The sequence below is a fragment of the Sceloporus occidentalis genome, unplaced genomic scaffold (genome assembly GCF_023333645.1).
Source record: "Sceloporus occidentalis isolate IW3139 unplaced genomic scaffold, rSceOcc1.0.p SCAF_5, whole genome shotgun sequence".
Lineage (NCBI taxonomy): Eukaryota > Metazoa > Chordata > Lepidosauria > Squamata > Phrynosomatidae > Sceloporus > Sceloporus occidentalis.
This window is the reverse complement of record NW_028316985.1, coordinates 172,435,330-172,448,835: the sequence shown is the minus strand read 5'-3', so window position 1 is coordinate 172,448,835 and position 13,506 is coordinate 172,435,330. Positions and strand designations below refer to the sequence as shown.

The window sequence follows — 13,506 nt, the reverse complement described above, 5'->3', positions numbered from 1 at the left end:
TCGGAAAGTATAGGTGCTAACCATGGAAGGTGGGGTACCAGAGCAGAAACTCCCCTCACCCTTGTTTAGTTGCTCACTCTACTTTAAAAGGATGGGAGTCAATAATGGAGAATATGATGCAGAATTTCTACAACAACTTTTCCCAGAAGAACTGAATCTATAAATGATTGCCAATGTGTCAAGGGAGGGTCACTTGTCATATATCTTCCATCTTAAACTGAGGTAGGCAACTGTGGCATTTCAGATATGTTTGCCTCTGTCTCCTAGCATCCTTAGCCAAAATAGCCATGGGTGAAGGGTTCTGAGAGCTGGGGTCTAAAAAAATCTAGAAGGCCACAGCTGCCATCCCTGATAGAAGAGGGATTCAGATGCAGAGTACAGCCTCATCTGTGCCATGATTTCCATTTGAGGCTCACTAGACTGAGCTTCAAATTGACACCAGCTGTTATCCAAGACTACATAAAAATGTAAGCCAATATGCTGATAGCTGAGCATCCCTTGCTCTTCTAGAGGGTTTTCAGTTGTTAAAGGAACTAGAATCATAATGCAAATTAAAACCCTTTAAAGTTTTACCTACAGGCACATTCATTCCCCAGTGAGACTAACTACGTGCTCTCCTGCACACTTGATTTCATTATCCACCTACTCACTTCCATGAATCAGAACCCAGTCAGAGATAAAAGGCTTCTTTAGGGGGTTGGTGGAGATTTATGATGGACTTAGAGACAGAAATGATGTTGTGTATTTACCTGTTGTGACTCCATGAACAACTCCATCCCTTGTCCTTGAACCTGTTTGTTTAAAAAAGGAGGAAAATCAGTCATCAGCAAAGTTGAATGAAAAAGGAGGTGGTAAGCAAAAACATAAAGTTAGAGAACTAGAGTGATTCAAGAGTACTTTCCTTCTCCTACTGGTAGCAAGATCCAAAATCAATCTTTTTATAGGCTTTGTTTTCTTGTAGAAAGAAAATTGGGGCATTTTGGTATGTACAGTAATGGGGAAAAATCCCTTTCCATTCAAGGACCAAATTTGTTTCTGGATGCCTGCCACAGGTCTCATACACACAGACCTATCTACACATAGACACTTACACTCAACACTTTCATATACATCCATACATAATACAGACACCTGAACACAGCACATCTTCACAGACATAGACATTCACATATAACATAGGGCCTGTACAGACAGGCCAAAATAAAGCTGCTTCGGGTCACTTTGGAGGTATGCTGTTTAAATGACACACCCATCTTAAGAGGTCAGAAGCTGCGCCAAAGCTGCGCTACAATCCTTGGCACTGGAGCATGGCTTTGGTGTGCCTTTTGGCCTCTTAAGACACATGCATAATTTAAACAGCATACCTCCAAAGTGACTCAAAATAGCTTTTTTTTGGTCTGTCTGTATAGGCTCATACATTCTGATATATACTCTGAGAAATAGCACACATTCATAAAGACACATATCCTTCCTCTCTATATATATATCTTCTGTGTGTGTGTGTGTGTGTGTGTGTCTGTCTGTCTGTCTGTCTGTAGGTTGACTCTCTTACCCAAAATGCTTGGGACCAGCAGTGTTTTGCATTTCATTTTTTTTTTTTTTTAGATTTTAGAATAGCTGTATTTGCAAATACATCATAATGAGATATCTTGGAGATAGGACCCAAGTCTTAACACAAAATTCATTTATGTTTCATATACACCTCATGCACATAACCTGAAGGTAAGTTATACAGTATTTTAAGTAATTTGCTGCATGAAAAAAAGTTTGTGTATACTGATCCATCAGAAAGCAAAGCTGTTACTGCCTCAGCTAACCAAGAACAAAGTTTTGGTTTTTAGAGTACTTCAGATTTTGGAATTCCACATAAGGGAGATGCAATGGAGACTGTACACACACACACACACTAGTGGCAGCTGGTGGCTTCCATGTTTGTGAGCTGCAATCCAACCTTCCCTCAGTGCAAGTATTCTCAGGTGCACTATGCACTGAGCAAAACATGCGGAAATGCTCATTCCTATGGTCCTCCGCACACTGACTCAATAGGCCTAGATTCTGAGTCGACTCACATAATTACACTGACAGCTCTCAAAAGCCCCAGCAGTCTTTTACACACTGCTTCTTGACAGACAAGTTTAAATAAAAGAAATAAAAAGAGGAAGATTTATTCCTCCTTCTAGACCAGGGATGGGCAACTGTGAAAGACTAGGAAGCTACATAAGACATCTGAGAGCTGCACCAATGGATGTAATGTGAAGATAATGGGGGAATGTGGTAGAAGGAGAGGAAATGGGGGAATCTGAAAAGCACCTGAAAAAGTGGGATAAGAGAGGATTAATCAGGACTGCCAAATTGGGACAGTTGGGTGGCATGTTCTCATGACTCATGTCCTTCAGCATGCACCATGGTACCCTGCACCTCAAGATGCTTCATTCATCAAATAACTCTCACCTCCCTCTGCTTCTCCTTCTGTCTCTCTCTTTTCTCTGTGCTCCTTCACTCACATTACAATCAGCTGCTCTCTTTGCTGAGGGTCTATGTATAGAGCATCACCTTCCCAAAGCTCTAAACACTAATGCTCCAAAGATGATCACTGTCATTTCCCTAATTTGCAGGCAGAGAGCCACTATTCTCCTGAACACACACAGAAGGTCTGGCATCTTTTCTAAGCAGGCTACCGTATGGCTCTATAACAGGCATGAAGTCATTACTCATGACAAAGGCAGAACAGCCTTGTCTTGAGTAATAATCAGTTCTGGCTCTCATATTTCCCTCTGCTCTGAATACTAGGTATTTTCAATGGTTCAGGAGAATCAAATATAATATAGAGGTTGGTTCTATGGATTAAGGCTGAGAGAAATAACAGACAAAGCTGTGAGAAAACAAGTGATAAGCCAGTGAGAGGAGCTGCCTTTAATTTGATTTACAGTCTTACTGGTGTTGAATAAATTCTCCCAATCTTGCTTGTGTGTGTCTTCAAGTCACCTGTTGATTTATGGTGACCCCATGAATCTTATACGGTTTTCTAAGGTAAGGAGTACTCATCTGCATTTCCATTGCCTTCATCTGAAATATTACTTACAGCACTAGTATTCCTTGAAAGTAAGCAATCCAATTGCTAGTTAGCCCTGACCCTAGTGTCTGGTGCCTCAGGGGTATTTAGGCTTCTGACCTTGCTTTTACTTCTAGGCAAAATGAGTAAGATGTAGCTGCAGACTACTCTTGTATGCAAGATGTCTGAGTTGTAGATGCCAAAGGATCCAGAACCTTTAAACTGTTTTGCTGCCTTTAGTTGTAGTAGATATACAGACACCAAGAAATAAATCTAAACCCTCTGGCATCCCTGCAGTGAACATGCCATATTGACAGATATTTCACTTGTTAATGTAAGAACCCAAGCAAAAATATATAGCTGTTGGATCCCTAGACATGGTGAGTTATTCACTGTTACCTGTGCTGGTATCTTGGATGGGACTAGAAGTCAAACTGGAGAATCTAGATAGACATATTAAATATAGATTTTTGTGGGTTTTCAGGCTACGTAGCCATGTTCTGCAAGAGTTTATTCCTGATGTTTCGCCAGTACCTGTGGCTGGCATCTCTGAAGATGTCAGCCATAAACTCTTCCAGAACATGGCCACACAGGCTGAAATACTCACAAAAATATGGATGTCAGCTGTGAAAGCCTTCTACTTCACAGTACACATCAGAGAATCAGTATTCTTGCTGCAGAAAATGTGAGAATAGATATGAAATTCTGTTGATGCTCCAATCAAAGAGCATGCTTTTTGATCTAATTTCTTTTATTGCTTGTAAAGGCGAACTAATTGTTCTTGGGAATTTTAACAAACAACAACACCAAAACAACAACAACATGCTGGCTCTTCGAAGCCTGAACTTTCCCCCTTTTAAATCCTATTTTAAATTCCTTTTTACCCATCAGAATAACATGCCTTGCCATCCCAAAACACACTGCAGAATGTGTGGTTTTATATTGATCTGCATGTCTGAAAGATGAGTCTGCCACACATCTCAGTTGATTTTGGGGCAGAAAGAAAAAAATATCATAAAATTCAACAGGTTGCTAAGTTTCCAGCATAAAATAGCTGCATAGAGTGCTAATAAGCTGGCCTATGGTTTGAGTTTAACAAATAAATCAAGCAAATAATACAGTGCCCGTGGTTCCCTTGGAAATGACCCAATGGTCAACTGCTAGAGCCTCACAGACATGCTGACATGCAACTCCACCTCTTGCAACAGCTTTTGCCGTCCATGTTTGCTAGTGGCTCCTGGAAGTCAAAGTACAAAGAAGTCACTTTCCTGAGCTTTGAAGAGTAGTGAGCATTCAGCTGATTCCAGCCAAGAGGCAGGTAATGGATAAAATAATACAACACATTGTGCATAGTTAGAACAGGGTTGGAGGACATAAGGCTCCAACAGAGGCTGCTGGACTTCAAGTCCCATGACACCACAATTGGCCATGCTGGCTAAGGCATGTGAGAGCTGCATTCTAACATTCTAACTAACGAGTAGAGGTTTCATTTCTTCTTGTCAAAATTGTTCCAGCTCTGTCTGATTGGCCTGGGATCATTGATGAACTGCAATTTTCAAGTCTTGCCATGGACTTTCAATGAGATTTAGACCTGGGCTTTGACTAGACCATAGCAAGATATTCAGGTTCATGTTTTTAAACAATTCTAATGTTACTTTGGCTGTGTGTTTATAGTCTTTAGCCTTCTGGAAAGTAAATCCCAGGAGTTTATCACATGTAATTTTCATGCCGAGCCGTGTATGGGATGGGATTGGGCTGGAAGGGGTTAAAACTGATTTTACCACACTCAAAATTGGTGCTGTGCTGCTGTCTGACCATCACCCATCTTCCAGCAGTGCTCTGGTGGCTGATTTTGGTACCACAGAAAGTATTTGTAGTATCAAAATTGGCTGCCACAGCACTGCTGGGGGATGGTTGGGTGGCAGCATGGCAGCAATGTTACATGCGTAAAATCATTTTTAAACCATTCCAGCCTGATCCCATCTCGTGCCCTGGTCAGTGTGAAAATTACATGCAATAAACTCTCCAGTTCCTTTGCAGACTATTTGGCTTGTATTTGGCTCTATCCACCTTGCCCTCATATCTGACCTATTTTCCTAGTGCCTGCCAAGGAAAAGCATTCCTACAGCACCATGCTTCATTGTGAGGATGGTATTCTAAGTGCATTGAGAATTGTTGGCTTTGCATCACACGCAGCATTTTGTTGTAATGCCAAAATATTAAGTTTTAGTTTCATTAGACCAGAGTATTATTTCTCACAGGTTTGCTGTGTCTCCTACAAGCCCTTTTTGCAAACTCCAAACAGAATTTGAGATAGACGTCTTTCAACAATGTTAAACAACTTCCATCTTCACAGTGTTAAACAACTTCTGTACATCAAGTGTTAACAATGCCAACTGAATCCATTTCAATTCTGGGAGCAAAAGTCAGAGGGGATGAATACTTCTGTATTATCTAGGAATTATGGCAAAAAGATAGTGTACATTTAGGTGTGGGAATAATGACAAAGCAGTGAGAAACTCTCCAGTGGTTCAAGATCCATGTTGTAATCATTAGCAACAGATCTTATGTTCCTGAATATGAAGGAAGGAGAGAGTCTATTCCAATCAACATCAACACATCAGAAGATGAGAAGACTAGTCATGTATATTAGCATTTATTTAATACCAAAACTTTAGTATTACTGTCACAAGCATGTGAGCATGTTTCTACTACATTACACTGCATTTAATGGATGGAAAAGTCACTGATAATCCTGCCATTTTTTAAATCAAAGGACATGCAACCCATCAGAATAGGGACAATTAATGGTATAACAACAATGGGGAAAAATGAAAAATGAAATATGAATGAACTTTAGCTAATGAATTAAATGAAAGAAAAGAGCCTGCTATGCACTTTGAAGTTAGTGGCATGATTAATGTGTCTTAAAAATCATGCCATGTAATTAAATGCCGTACGCAACACTCTGCTGGACTGACTTAGATATTTAACTTCCTAGATTATTTACAGTATATGGAATAAATAATATTGGGAGGAATATAACAGAAAGTCTCTTTCTTACTAATTTTTAAAATTTAAATTATTTGGCACATATCCTCTTCTTTTATAGGTTCTCCATATCCTCCATTCCAAAACATGGACAACATCTCCTTACTTTTGGACGTGGGCCCAATGCTTGTTCCTGCCCATGCAGACAATTTAGCATGACACACACATATATCACTATGTTACTGTGGGTTCTCAGCATTGTCCTTCCCCAGGGTTCAGCTGCACCTCTAGAAATTTGATCTCCAAGTGATAAATGAATAGTTTTTTGTGGGTTTTTTTGGGCTATGTGGCCATGTTCTATAAGAGTTTATTCCTGATGTTTCATCAGTATCTGTGTGCTGGCGAAACATCAGGAATAAACTCTTATAGAACATGGCCACATAACCTGAAAAACCCATACAAACTATGGATGCCAGCCATAAAAGCCTCCAACTTCACATTGATAACTGAATGTTTCCATGGTATATTGTAGAGCATCATCCCATTTCCCCAGTTGAAATAAATAACAGCTGCCATTCATTCAGTTTCTGTATAAATGATGAAAGTGGAGAATACCATCTTGTCTTTTGCCTTGGGCAAAAAAAAATGTCTTGGGTTACCCTCGCTATCAGATGTTGTGATAAAGAATAACATACAGCTCATGACTGGGAATCTTTTAGCCTTCTGAATGTTGTTGGACTGCAATTCACAGCAGTTCCAGACAGCATAGCTAATGATAGATAATGCTGAGGACTCCACGATTGCCACCCTTAATAGAAATGTCTATAAATTCTAAGCCTCCAGCTATTCTGTTTTGGAAAGGGCAGTCCTAATTCTTGATCATCTTGCTTTTTCAGCTCCTTTTAAAATGTCCCGATTTCTCTCTTCTCTTCCCCCTTTCATCCTGGGGGGATTCTGCAAACTGAGTTCAGAATCCAAAAGTAAGTTGTGTGCAATTGACTTAGCAGTGGGGAGGAGAGAATCTTGCCCTTCCCAGCAGACTCAGTTAAAAACAAACTGCTTCAGCCTCTCCTCGCTTTGTGTTCTTCCTCAATAACTTCTGCCATCATGACCACATTCTGATGTAGCTTGGCCACATGTGTCCTGATTTTTATCTGTAAAATGATGAAAGGTACCTCTAAGCTACTATTTTATATGCTACTTTTGCTGAGCTACATTTTAAATTGTTCATAAACCTTTCAAAGACCAACTATGATTTTTATGTATGTTGTTTTGGTTCATAACCCTTTTGTCTTTCATGTCAACAGGGAAGAGGGTAAACCAAGGTGCCATCCAATAAAGTAGTGGTGATAGTGGCATCAGCTTGTGGAACAAAGCTTTGGGGTGAGATTTGAGCTCTCATTATGACTTTGTCCTGTTTTTTTCCATCTATAACAAGCTAGGGATATAAGCCAAAGCTTTTAAGCTTTTTGCTAGGCGAAGGAAAACAAATTTCCTTTTAGAAGCTTGAGATAGCTCTGAAATAAATTAACTCACTAAAAGAAAATCCCATTCTCAAATGCTTTCCATTTAGCTCATCACCAAAAATCCAAACCCATATTCCCCTGATCTAAATGTTCCAATTCAATTTATTGAAAGAAAGAATGCAAAGATTACTACAGTGGGAAGAAGGGAAAGAGAACCATTCTTATAATCACCAGCCACAGGAGGAACCCACATATAGTCTTTTCCCAGTGCAAAGCAAAGGCATGCATTGCTCATTATGTGGAAACTGGAGGAGGCATGCTCTGTGGCCATGTACCCCTTTGCTAATGGCAGGGGAAACCAAACATTTTACCTCAAGGCAAATCAATTATGTAGCTCTCTATTTCTGCTCAGCTGCTTACATGCCAGATGGTAGAAGGGGGGAGGGATAGGAAATTCTAAGCGAATGCATGTTCTAAAGCAGATCAGCTATGGAAAAGCCACCCTTACATCAGCTATGAGTCATGCAGTTACTCCATGGGGGGGGGGGGGGGAATCAAGTAGCCCAGTTCTTCATGCTACCAGAATCCCAATGGAATTATCTCAGATATGTCCATCAAGAAGTGAATTTTCATAAAAATTCTTTGGACATGTTCTAACATATGTGCAGGCTAAGCAAGGCCCTGGCACCACAGGCAGTCCCTCAGGCTGATTTTGCAGCTTTTGTTTCTTACAGATTCTGGACTTTCAGCCAAAAAAAAAAAAAAAAAAAAAAAAAAAAAAAAAAAAAAAAAAAAAAAAAAAAGGGGGGGGGGAGAAAAGAAAAAGAAAAGAAAACAGAAGTAAAAGTGAAATACTTTCTTTAGATGTATTTAGAAAACTAACCCACTTCTTAAACAGGCTGGGTCCTTTTGCACTATTTAACTTTTTTTTTAAATGCTAGTTTCTCAAAAACAAAAGCAGACTTCTCACCAATGCAGTTTTTTGGGGTTATGCTTTGTATTTTTGGCAGTCCATGCAGACCTTGGGGGGAGGGGCTCTAGGGATAGAAAATTAGCTCCCAGACCTGTCACAATTCCCATCCTTGTCTAACACCATACTTCCAAACAATCAGAAAAAGGAAGTAACTCTGGTTGTGATGATGCTTCTCAGTCAAGGAGCTCCAATCTGACACACAGGGTACATCAATGCTATATAGTTACAGTACTCTCATATCATTTTAACTCCATCCTTCCAGATCCTGGAGTTTGTAATTTCATGAGGCAATCAGGATTCTTTGCAAGAGAGCTCTAAAGCTACACTTCAGGGAATGCATTAGCACATTCTAACCACCTCACCAAACTGCAAAATGCAGACATCTTTGGACAGAGCCATGGCAATTCAAGTAGTATCAAACAACTATATTTCTATAGTTTGGATACACTAGTATACACTATTCAAGCCTAATGCAGCCAAACAATTTCATATTTAGTAGTTAAATGCCCACAAATATTTCTCCATGTTTCTGAATTGAGTTGGCAGATCTCTTCATTACAAACTGAGATGTGATGCTACATTTATAAATAAATCAGACTATAATAAAACAATGTTGTGAACCTGCCTGTGTGAACCATTGCTAAACCCACTATAAATTAAAGTTTTGATCAGACTGATTTTAAATACCTGCTGAGGGTCAGTGCCAGCACTGGTATGGAACATAAAAATAACTGCAGCATATTCTGTCAATTATGCACTGACTCACATTCCTCTTCTGTTTCAACCAATCATTAATACAGGGAATTCTGCAGCAAATATTGATAATTGTGTAACTTGTATTGTGTATAGACTGCTCACTCAGCCACCCCAACTGACACAAAATGAATGTGGTTCCATTTAGTATACAGTTTGTGATTGATTCATTGGAGACCAACCTTGTAATTTGACTTACCCTTTTTAGGGTGTATTCTGATTTAATAATCCTTGTGCGCGCGCACACACACACACACTGTTTTACATTTCAGTCCACTTTATAAAGCTAATACAATAGGCTCTCACTAGAAAATAAGGTGCTACAATGAAATAAGGCTTCTGGCATTCAACAGTAACGTGAAAATAATTCTCTGGACTGTACTATTTTAAATTTCAGTTAGAGAAAGAGTAGTTACATGTTAGGAAGTTCTCTTAGATGAGCAGCCAAAATAATGTAGAAAACCCATGTGTCAGGCAGATGAGTATCCCATATTATTTCTTCTGTTGGTGCATGGTCAGAAGGATTGGTGTGGCCTTCCAAAGTCCTGTGAGATAGAATGCAGCTTTTGGACCTCTAGAAATTGCTCAGTACTGTACTATAGGATGGTCCTATTATATGGAGGACAATTCTTTATTTGGTCAGTACTCTGTTTGAAAGACAGTTATGTCCAAGTCTGGTTGAAAGACAAAAAAGAATAAGAGACCTGGGAGCAGAGATCTTGAAGTCGCCTGTCTACAGTTAGCCCCTCGATAATAGGGCAACTGACCATAGCTGTCTCCATTATTGTGTAATAGTGTATGCTACTGTATTTAAATTTAATATTATTAATAATAAAATTTATTTATATTCTGCCTTTTCCTGGAGGAATCAAGGCAGATTACAGCAAAAAAGATAATAAAATACAAATAACAATAAATTATACCAATTAGTTCTACATTTATAGAAATTACTGATAATATACACAAGTGTTCTACAAAACACCATACAGCGGCACCAACACAACTATGGCACCATTTGGAGGGCACAATAAGGAGCTGCTTTTTGCAGCTCCTTTTTGCACCCTCCAGAGGATGGATCAGGGCCATGGCGCGAGGCTGCTGCAGCCCTGATGCGGTCAGGAAAGGGGTGGCTGCAGGCCACCTTTTTGGGGCGGTCTGTATAGCCCCTTAGTTTCCTGGAGTGGTGGTGGTGGTAGCCATCCTGTGGGTTTAAAAGGCTTAATACAGACTAACTCTAAAAAGAAAAAAGAAGCATTAGTGAAGGCAGGTGCATGCCCCAGACTGTACACAATGGCTCAGAAAACAGAAAGAGAAAATACTGATAAATAGAACTAGGAAGTTACTAATTTTTCTAATGACTTGGGCCCGGTACAGACTGGCGCCTTGCACCAGCCTGAAGCCGATTTTAGGGCTTGGGAGAGTTGAGCATCTGAGCCCTACCACGCTGTCCAGGCACCATCATGGCTCACATGGGGGCCGCCATGATGATGTACGTGTGACGCAGCATCCAAACAGCACAGCGCCACAAGTACATCACTGATGTGCATGACGGGTACAATGGTGCTCTGGGCACATCCCAGAAAGAACCCGCTGGAAGCAGGTTCTTTTTATGCCTTGCTGAGGCCACGCCATTTGGTTGCTGCAGCCTCTGTCCGGAACAAAAAGGGGTGTCGAGACTTTCCCCCCGTCTGTCGAGCCCCTTAGTTTGGTAACTATGTGTTGTTGTCTGCAGCAATGATTTGGAACTGAGATACTTTTTCTCCTGTAATGCCTATGGTTCTAATTCATTACTTTTCAGTGTCATCAAATCTTTCCCCATACTTCCAAGGTGCAATATCAGAATTGACCATATGGGGGGACCAAAGAGCATTTCTGGTATTTAGTTCCAATGGCAGAATAATAACTGGAACAGTAATAAATTAGTAACAAATAATGCACTGAATTACCTTTCTGGATTACAGTAACAACTAATAACTTGTCAGGGGATCTAAGTAATAAGTAAAGTAACTACCTTTTCTTTAAAGTAGCATTTCAAGCTTTGCTGATAAGCATAGTAACAGGGACATAGCCAGGATTTTGGGAAGGGGGGGGTCCAGACTAAGTGCCACCATTATAATGGGGCTTGGGTGCGGCGGCACAGCAGCACGCACCATTAATTTTATCTAACTGAAGGGGGGGTCCGGAACCCAAGAACCTCCCCCTTGGCTAGGTCCCTGATAGTAATGATATCATTTATCATCCAATAAGTGCCTATAGCAACAATTACAGTCACTTTCTCCAGCAAAATACATGCATCATACAGTCAAAAATAAAATTATCAAAATTAATTAAAAAAAAGTATTTCCCAGGGAGAGAAGTGATCTTTAAGTTGCTCTTGTTGTCTTGCTACCAGAGCCAGCTCAAGATATTTTGCTACAAGGTATCTGAGGCAGCATTTCCTTTTTGTCCACATACAAGCCATCTGAACAGGTAGATTAATTGTCCTTTAATCCTGACACTGAGATAGAATCTTCCAAACAAAAACCATAGGGAAGCAGGTTAGTTAAAAAGATATAACTCTACCCTCCAAAGTAGAAAGCCCGATAGAGCTGAGGGTTAATAGTAGCCTCACAAAGTTGCTTCACTCAGTTTCATGATAGGGATCCCCCTGTTTACTGCTTCAGTTACTTATAACTTTGCCCTATAGAGAACTAAATATTAAAAGATAATGGCATATACAGTCCAAAAAACCTGGGGGGGGGCACAGTTGCTTACCCCAGCCAAAAATGTGCCTCATTTATACCAGTATAACTCCCCCACTACAATCTCACTTCATTCTCATCATTCTTTCATCCCATATAATAACCCAGTGATCTCAACATGAATTCTCACTTTCTGGGGAAACTTGGCTAACAAGTGATAAGGTGGATTTTTACCAGATAAAACATTCAGATGTGAGGTATATTGGTCACTTGAATCTATGCTTTAAAACATGGGGAACCTGCAGCCCTCAAATGTGGATGAACTACTCCCACCATCCTTCATTACTGGGAAGGCTGGAGTGGGGATGATGAAAATGGAGGTCCAATATCTGGAGGGCCACATGGCCCGCATATAAACTTCACCATTCAAAGCAGGAAAAGAAGACGAATGACAGGCTCTGTCAAGAGCCTCCTGTCCACTTACCCATATACAGGACACCTTCTTTTGTTTTCCCTGCTGCTTCTGCCACACCCTGCTTGGTTTTCTCTGCTGCGGCCACAACTCCATCCTTGGCTTTATTAAATCCTTTCATGAACACATCCATGGCCAAAGAATGATTTATGTCAGGCACTGGAAATAAAAATGTTTGCATGAATAACAGCTTGTCTATGCATTCTTCTCCAGAGTGATCTATAAACTGGTACAGTCAAATTATTACAGTGATAATCCATGTAGGGAGGGAGCAGGGAATAAAGACCAAGACAAATGGACACTCCATATCATATCTTCTGTATTGATACTGTGTATGTCCCAAACTCACACATAGCAGAGTATTCAGAATTCATTGGAGACAGACAGTCCATTTATCGACACTACACAATTATAGCAGTTTGATTCCACTTGAACTGTCATGGCTACATCCTATAAAATCTTGGGATTTGTAGTTTGGTACTTAGAATTTCTGCTAGAGCAGTCTAGTGCACTTCTCTACAACACTGAATTCTCTAGTAGGCTGTTAAGTATCTAATCAGTGCATAAATCCCATGATATTTTAGGGTGAAGCTATGGTAGCAAAAGTGGTGTCAAACTGCCATAACCATGTAATGTGGATATATTGTAAATGAAGAAGTGCTATGCAGAACAACCAACCATTGGTCTTACTTTTCTGAACCAATCACCCTCACATTTCATTAGCTGCACAGAGCAAATAGTCATGTGGACAGAGACACACCCTCACACAGCTCTCTATCAATTGCTTATTTAGTACTTATATTCACATTCCAAACATCAGAACTAACAAGAACCATATGAAACAAATTAAAATATGAAAATATCATTGAAACTATAAACTATAAATTATATGTGTTAATATTACAAGTACAGATGATTATCATACTCTCTGAGGTTACATATATGCAGAATTAAATTCTGATGTCCCATATTTCCTACAGAAAATGTGATGCTCAAGTAACATGGTGCTTATGTTATTTTCTAAGATTTCCCCCTCTTTTAAATCTTCCTTCCACATGGTAACTAATATACCCAAGTGACATAGTAAAATATGGCTATCAAGAGATGTCTTAATGGGG

The 13,506-nt window shown here is 39.9% G+C and overlaps 1 protein-coding gene across 1 annotated transcript in view; it reads right to left on the bottom strand.

The window, feature by feature from the left end:
* LOC149313145 (alpha-synuclein) overlaps nt 1-13,506 on the bottom strand; it is a 69,353-nt gene that overhangs the window by 48,189 nt on the left and 7,658 nt on the right. The window contains exons 2-3 of the mRNA XM_089527105.1: nt 12,401-12,547; nt 750-791 (exon numbers count right to left, since the gene is read on the bottom strand). Coding sequence (XP_089383231.1) covers nt 750-791; nt 12,401-12,521 — 163 coding nt within the window. The 5' untranslated portion in view covers nt 12,522-12,547. The remainder of the gene's footprint in view (nt 1-749; nt 792-12,400; nt 12,548-13,506) is intronic.